Source organism: Ornithodoros turicata, chromosome 3 (genome assembly GCF_037126465.1).
Source record: "Ornithodoros turicata isolate Travis chromosome 3, ASM3712646v1, whole genome shotgun sequence".
Taxonomy (NCBI): Eukaryota; Metazoa; Arthropoda; class Arachnida; order Ixodida; family Argasidae; genus Ornithodoros; species Ornithodoros turicata.
The window spans coordinates 54,676,816-54,683,707 of record NC_088203.1 but is presented as its reverse complement, the minus strand read 5'-3'; the positions used below and the strand labels follow the sequence as shown (position 1 = coordinate 54,683,707).

General features: G+C 45.7%; 1 protein-coding gene across 1 annotated transcript; it reads right to left on the bottom strand.

Moving 5' to 3' along the window:
- Positions 1-5,077: 5,077 nt before the first annotated feature.
- On the bottom strand, positions 5,078-6,595 carry LOC135387100 (legumain-like). Its single transcript, XM_064616488.1, has one exon. It carries the CDS (start codon positions 6,533-6,535, stop codon positions 5,192-5,194), a length of 1,344 nt encoding a protein of 447 aa, XP_064472558.1. The 5' UTR covers positions 6,536-6,595; the 3' UTR covers positions 5,078-5,191.
- Positions 6,596-6,892: the final 297 nt, after the last annotated feature.

Here is a 6,892-nt window from a genome sequence, read left to right as displayed (position 1 = left end):
TGTTACAGCCTTTCCATTAGCGGAAACAGTAACGGAAACGTAACCGAAACGAAATTGAAAGGCTGGTATCAGAAACAGATAACGGAAACGAGAATATGGCAGTAACGAAGATTGAAACAGTAACGAAAATACATCCGTTACCCTTCCCTGATCACAAATCTGATTTACCTATGGCACTTTCTCAGCGCTAGGCAGTATGGCCATGAAATGACAGTGAAATTGGTGCTGATGCCAGGAATTGAACGTGGGTCTTCCAGTAAATAAAAGATTAAACCCAGGTTAGATTTCCAGCACCTATTTTCCCTGAGTTGTTTGAATTTGTTAATTTCTGAGCGTTCGAGGCTTACTTCTCTCTGTCGTCTCGAATTGTGGTCTGCCTCGGCAAATTCTCGTTGTTTACGTAATTACAATCACTTTCAGTTCAAAACAAGTTGCTTCTGCATTTTAGCGTCCCTTGCACACACAACGGACCAGACCAAAAAGAAAGCTTGAAATTCCTTTGATTTCACTGCAAAAATTTATCTGTTTTAAATTAATGCAAGTCTAATGTTAAAGGGGCAAAAAACAGGTATACAAGGTGCTATTTTTTCTAATTTAGTGTGATTCGTTGCATACGGTGAACGTTTTCCAAAAATTGTTGTCACAAAAAGTAAATAATGGCTCTAAATCGACTGAATATTTCTGCACTGCACTCACTGCACTCTTTTACGCTTATGCCCCGCCCTGCGATGCCCTAGCGACAATAACCTCACATCATTTTGACGTCGCGCACCATCAACCATTCAAAATGCGGGACGCTAATTAATTTTGTTGTGATATCGCGAACTGAGATCAATTCTAAACATCTGTCCACTTGTCAATCCCAAGGTAGCCAGATCAAAAGGCACTAAAAGCCCACAATGTTCCATTTCATGTGCGCACTATGTTTTCAATGCTGTATTTCTCCGTGGGGTCACCGCGATGCTCCCCCAACCGGTTCCTTCGCGAGCTGCAGCTTGCCTCAGTGGGGCCCGTCATTGGCTAGGAGAGCCAAATTTCCCCCACCTCCAGCGCCTGGAATGAGATGTTGCTATACGTTCGAACGTTGTGACATGATCCGGTTCCACGGATGAAGGACAGACTCACGCGGATTATGCCCTTTGAATAACATTGTTCCGTGGTAAAGATGCTGGCTCGAAGTAAATGAATTCCATATATGGATATCGTGAGCCACGTTCATTCGTGGAGCATAATAATTGGAGAATGTTCGTCGAGCTGTTTAGTGCCCTTTAACAAGAGGTGATGACAGCACACGTGCTGTCGTTTCCATGTGCCCTCTATGACTCTTATGCGTAAGCAGCTTTTCTGTAGCCTTAGCAGAGCATCCTTTGTTCGTTAAAAAATTATACGATTACGTAACCAGAAAGTATTGTTAAACTTAGGAATCAGTGATGTGATATGTCATGCCACTGTTGCTTGTCTGTCTCATATCGGATAGTATGACTCCTGACATGCACCCCCTCCCCTCCCCCCCGTTTATATGTTGCAATGGTACATATACATACTTGTACCATTTGAACCGTTGATCTACTGGGGCAGAAATAAGAAAATGGACCCATCAAGTGCCATCAAGAACATCAACAGCATTCTATCAGAGAAAACCCAAGAAGTTCGCAAAGCTCTGAAACGTACGAAGGACCAAGCATGAAGTTAGCACAGGGCTTGTTGAGGTGGTGGTGACATAAGGAATTCAGGGATTTAGGATTTTTTATTTTCGCTCATTCATATTACAAATTTTAAGGACTGCTAGGCCTAGGTGGTCACAGTGCAGATAGAAGTTCCAGTATTGCTTCATATGTTTTATATGAGGGCAGCAGGTTAAAGAAAACGTAGACGGGATACCTGCAGATTCACAGCTGGACCTTTATTCGACAGACAGGCGGATTACAACACAGGTGAACTACTTCCAATAGAGTGAGTCCTGACCCCAGAATGCAAACCACACAAGATGTGTGTGGCCCTGAACTAGTACTACAGAATTCATTTTTCAGCATCACTGAAGTGCATGCATCACAATCGTCCCACATAATCTGCTTCAAGATTAGCGCGATAGAAGGTGATACAATGCTCCCCCCAAAGCGAGAATGTTATGTGCCTCAGTGATTGCACAATCCAGTTATTCTCTGTGCCTTGCGAAGATGATAGGGTCCTGCACACACACAGCACAGGGTCCCCTATGTCAAATGTACTCTGCACGCAGTATACTTGTCGCCTCTCGTGTGACACAGTATATGTGGGACCGACGGGCATATGCCTTAAAGTTAGACGTCAAGAGCATGCATCGTCTTAGGACCCTCTGGGCATTTAGCAATTCATTGTAGAGACAGCAGCACATGCACTACCACTTTTGAGCACACTATCGTCATTGCCAGGCGCAAAGAACAATTGGTCCACGAAATCATTGAGGCACGTAATTATGATGCAACGCCTCTTCCGAAGTGGGAATGTTAAGCACATTCTGAAGTGAGGCACATAGTTATGTTCCTCACTTCGGAACGTGCTTAACATTCCCACTTCGGGGAGCATTGCATCATAAATATTATAAATACACATAAACACGTCAAATAAAGTTTCAGTTGTGAGTCTACAGTCAGTCCCGTCTGTGTTGTTCTGTACTTGTTGCCCCCATCTCTGTTACTTGTTCAGGGAACTTTGTGCTGATTGCCAGGCATGTTGCCAAACAGTCAAGTTAGCTCTTTATATCTACTCAGTTTTTGAAAGTTTTCTTTTCATTTAATATTGCCAGGTGAAGTTGGTACGTGAATACATGAAAATGCATTATTTGCTTGTGAAGTCACAGCAAAGCCAGAACACAAGCTTGTGGTTTCTAGTTTAATATAATCTTACTCTAGTCATGTGTGATTTCCACAGTTTTCTTTTCATTTAATATTGCCAAGTGAAGTTGGTACGTGAACACATGAAAATCCCTTAACTGTTTGTGAAATCACAGCAAAGCGAGAACACAAGCTTGTGGCTTCTACTTTAATATAATCTTACTCTAGTCATGCATGATTTTGCCACACTGCCAAGTTAGCATATAGCGTAACCTGTTTATTAAGCCACAGAATATTTCAGTTTGGCACGAGCTTAGAAATTATTTTCTAATTGTACTCTGTTAACTGTAATGCCCATTTGCCGACTGGATGTCAGTTGTTATGTACAGTTGCTTGAGAAATGCTAACATTAATAAAATGCATTTTTCTTTTCCAGTACGTTTTTGTGCAGCTTTTTAGGCCGGACAAACCATGTATTCAGTTGGTCCGAGTAGAGGCTGGTTAAAAACCACTTTGCCCAACTGGTCCCAGTTGAGACTGGAACCGCTTGGAAATCAGCTTGGCGAACTGGTACCAGTTGAGACTGGGACTGGCCAGAAACCAGTTGGATCAACTGGTACCAGTTGATCAAACTGGTCCATGTTCGATAACACAGCTCAACCAGTCTCAGTTGCAACTGGACCGGTTGCAACTGGGACTGGGTGAACTGTGTTATCGAACAGGGACCAGTTCGATCAAGTGGTACCCGTTGGCCCAACTGGTTTCTGGCCGGTCCCAGTCTCAATTGGTACCAGTTGGCCAAGCTGGTTTCCAAGCGGTACCAGTCTAAACTGGGACCAGTTGCAACTTGGACTGGGCGAACTGTGTTACCGAGCCGGGACCAGTTCGATAAACTGGTCCCAGTTGTCCCAACTGGTTTCGAAACCGGTCCCAGTCTCTACTGGGACCGGTTGAAGTGGTTCCACTTGAACTGGTCCCTGTTCGATAACACAGTTCAACCGGTACCAGTTCAAAAAATTTTCGCCTCGGAAGGACTTCAGGTACCCACGGTGACCTGTTTCTAGCAGCAGCTTCTGTGTTACTGTCGAATGACTATCCCTGATGCGCTGTTGCTGATGTGCCATCAGCTGTGTCATTGCAGATGAGCATGTACTGGGTTTTCAACACCGGATATGCCACGCCATTGCGGCAAACATTTTGCTTAGCTCGAACACCCTTTCACTGAGGACTGCAACTGTGTTGTCTGCATCATAAGTACATATGCAAAATGACTTGTGTTTCTAGCCTACCGCAGAGCTGCTGCACACATTGTGGAACACTCTTTAGTTCCTCATTTGATGAAGCACATGATATACGATATAATGCGCGCCGAAGGATAAAGACAGTGGTAGAGTATTACCATCACCTGATTTGCATTATTTCACTATCAATGCACAATGTGCACCGCAAGGCACGCTCACCTAAGGAGTGACGATGCCCCTTCCAAGGGCATAGATGGCATGCCTTTCTTGAGGGGTGGATCCGTACACCCCAAAAGGGAGTTGTATATGTGACGAGCGTTTACCCCTCAAAAAGGTGTAAGAACACACCCTTTTTCTTAAAGTGTAGTTACAGTGCCTTCTTATCTGCCATTATGCGATCGGCTGCTACCGGCGCGATGAGATACCAGATGTGACGTCAGAAGTTTCACTCGACGTGGGCAAACGACGCTTGTATGTCACACAGCAGCTCGCTACTTTTTGCGCGTCAACTGCGTGGAATGCAAAGGGACAGAAATCGCCTTCAGATAAAAGTCATGCTTGAGTGCCATACTCCACCGAGAACAAAATTTCTTGGAGTGTTTGCATTGTCCCATTAAAAAAAAAGTGTCACGAGGAAAGGTAAACATTAGAGCAATCCTTCTGTTTTTTATATCTGCAGATTTCCACGAAACGACCGCCTAAACACAGAATGCCGGTGGATCGAGTTCCGTGAAATGACCGTCGACTACAGTACAGTTTCCCTCTCAGCAGAAAGTATACAAACAGCTCTACATTACTCACCCGTACTCATGTAGCGAGGCTGCTCCGATCACAGGACGTTATTTAGCCCACTAATGAAGATAAGCCTGCCACGATCAGACATAAGGGCAAGATGAGCATGACAGGATGCAAGAGATACAAGTAAGCAGCATCTGAAAAGTGAGAGAGCTGGGCTTTCTTCTATTTTTGTTTCCGTGATAAGTATTCGAAAGTAAAGCTATACGAGAGTCAAGGGAGTTTACATCGGTATCATTAACACTTTTATTCAGACATCGTAGGAACTACTAAGGAGGGGCTATAGCGAAGGAGCAACTTTTGCTCAAAATGTGATCACAATTCACGACGTAAGCGAGTGTTTCAAAGTGCTCCGAATATTGGATCATGCGTGCATACAGCCTCAATAGCAGCACGAATGGAAGCCGGTGAATGGCCGAGGGCACAAAGGTTGTTCATGAGTCTAAGTTTGGCCAAAGCGTAAGGGTTGTCGGAGAGATCGAAGCAATGTTCGTCGAAGTGACGCACGGACGCCATGTAACACCGATGGTCGGCGTCACCGCGCAGCGGAAAACGGCTCTTGAGCACATGGCGCAGACTGATGTTTTCCCCGAAGGTTGCTTTCCTCGCAAGCTCTTCTACCGTCATATCGACAAATGATCTCTTCGACAGGATATCTTCAATCTGATTCGCGATACTTTCTCGCTCTTCCGGGGCTGCAGCTGCGAGCTTCTTTTTCAAAGTGACCAGGACAACTTCTCGACTGTCAACTGCATCGAATGGAAATTTCGGGGCAACAATAGGTTCAGCCGGTTTCTCTCCCTGAAATTCGCTCACTTTCATCTTGCCCAACCGCAAATCTCCGTACTCGCTCACGTGACTTGTGTTGGTTTCACTTTTCACGATACGAAACTGCTTCTCCAGGCTCTCTTTGTGCAGGTCTTCCTTGTCCGAATCCTCCATCCAGTTGACACTGTACAGATCACCCAGGTAGGTCCGTCGGTAGTCATCCCAGTAGCAGGCGTAGGATGACTCATCCGGATTAGCTGCAGTTGTTGCATACACGCTGATATGAGGCGAAAGGAGGTCTTCAAACATAGACCCAGATTCGCAAGCTTCCACGTACAGGACTAACTTCGAGTACCTCTTCTGGCGACGAAGATCAAGAATGGCGTCATTCAGGTCCTTCGCGTACAACACGTCGTTTGGGAATGCAACGAGGCCTGTAGCGCCGTGGTCGGAGAAATAAACGAAGACATGGTCGTCGGGACCGCTGTTGATCACTTTGTGACTTCCCGTGGTGTTCTTGACGAGATCTGCCCTTCCCTGTAGGACGTGTAAGAAATTCTGCGGGGTGACGTCGTCTTCTGTGTAGTCTTTGGGAACTCCAGCGTAGACGTCCGACCCGTTGGGGGCATTGATGATGACACCAGGAGTAGGATTGCTCTCACTGTAGGCGATGTCGTCGTACATCATGACCACAATTTGCTCGTCAGGGATGCCGTGGTTGTGGAGAACATGGTACGCGTGGCAGACATCCGCTTGATGCCTGTAGTTGTAGTAGGTGTTAGAGCCTGCTACGAGAAGCGCCCATATCTTGCCTTGCTGTGGTGCAGATTCTCTCAGAGCTCCTTCTAGAGTAGCCTTAGCACAGGCTACGGCAATCACGGCCAGGAAGGCCAACGTCAGCGGTGTAACTTTAGTCATTGCGGTATTGACTAGCGTCGGCTCGAGCTACAAACCGACGCGACGTGAAGTGGTTACCATCGGGCACGCTCGCGTTTTATGTAGCGTGAGAATGGAAGATAAGATTGTTGCTAGTGTCGCGGGAGGGAACGGTTGTTTCTCGCTACCGGTAGACACATTAAATGCGCCCGAGACGTAAGGTGTTGGCACTCGATCTTTGACATAGTGATAGCTTTCACGATCTTTGGATCATTTTTTCATTCATTTGCTCATCTTAGCTCTTTTCATCATTTGCTCATGCATCATTTGCTCACCTTTGGATCACAGCTTCTATAGGAAACAGATCATCACGTGTCTATTCAGCCATATTACTTGAAG

What these genes read in the sequence shown, in the direction of transcription:
- LOC135387100 (XM_064616488.1), bottom strand. Translation starts at nt 6,535, where the DNA reads ATGACTAAAGTTACACCGCTGACGTTGGCCTTCCTGGCCGTGATTGCC.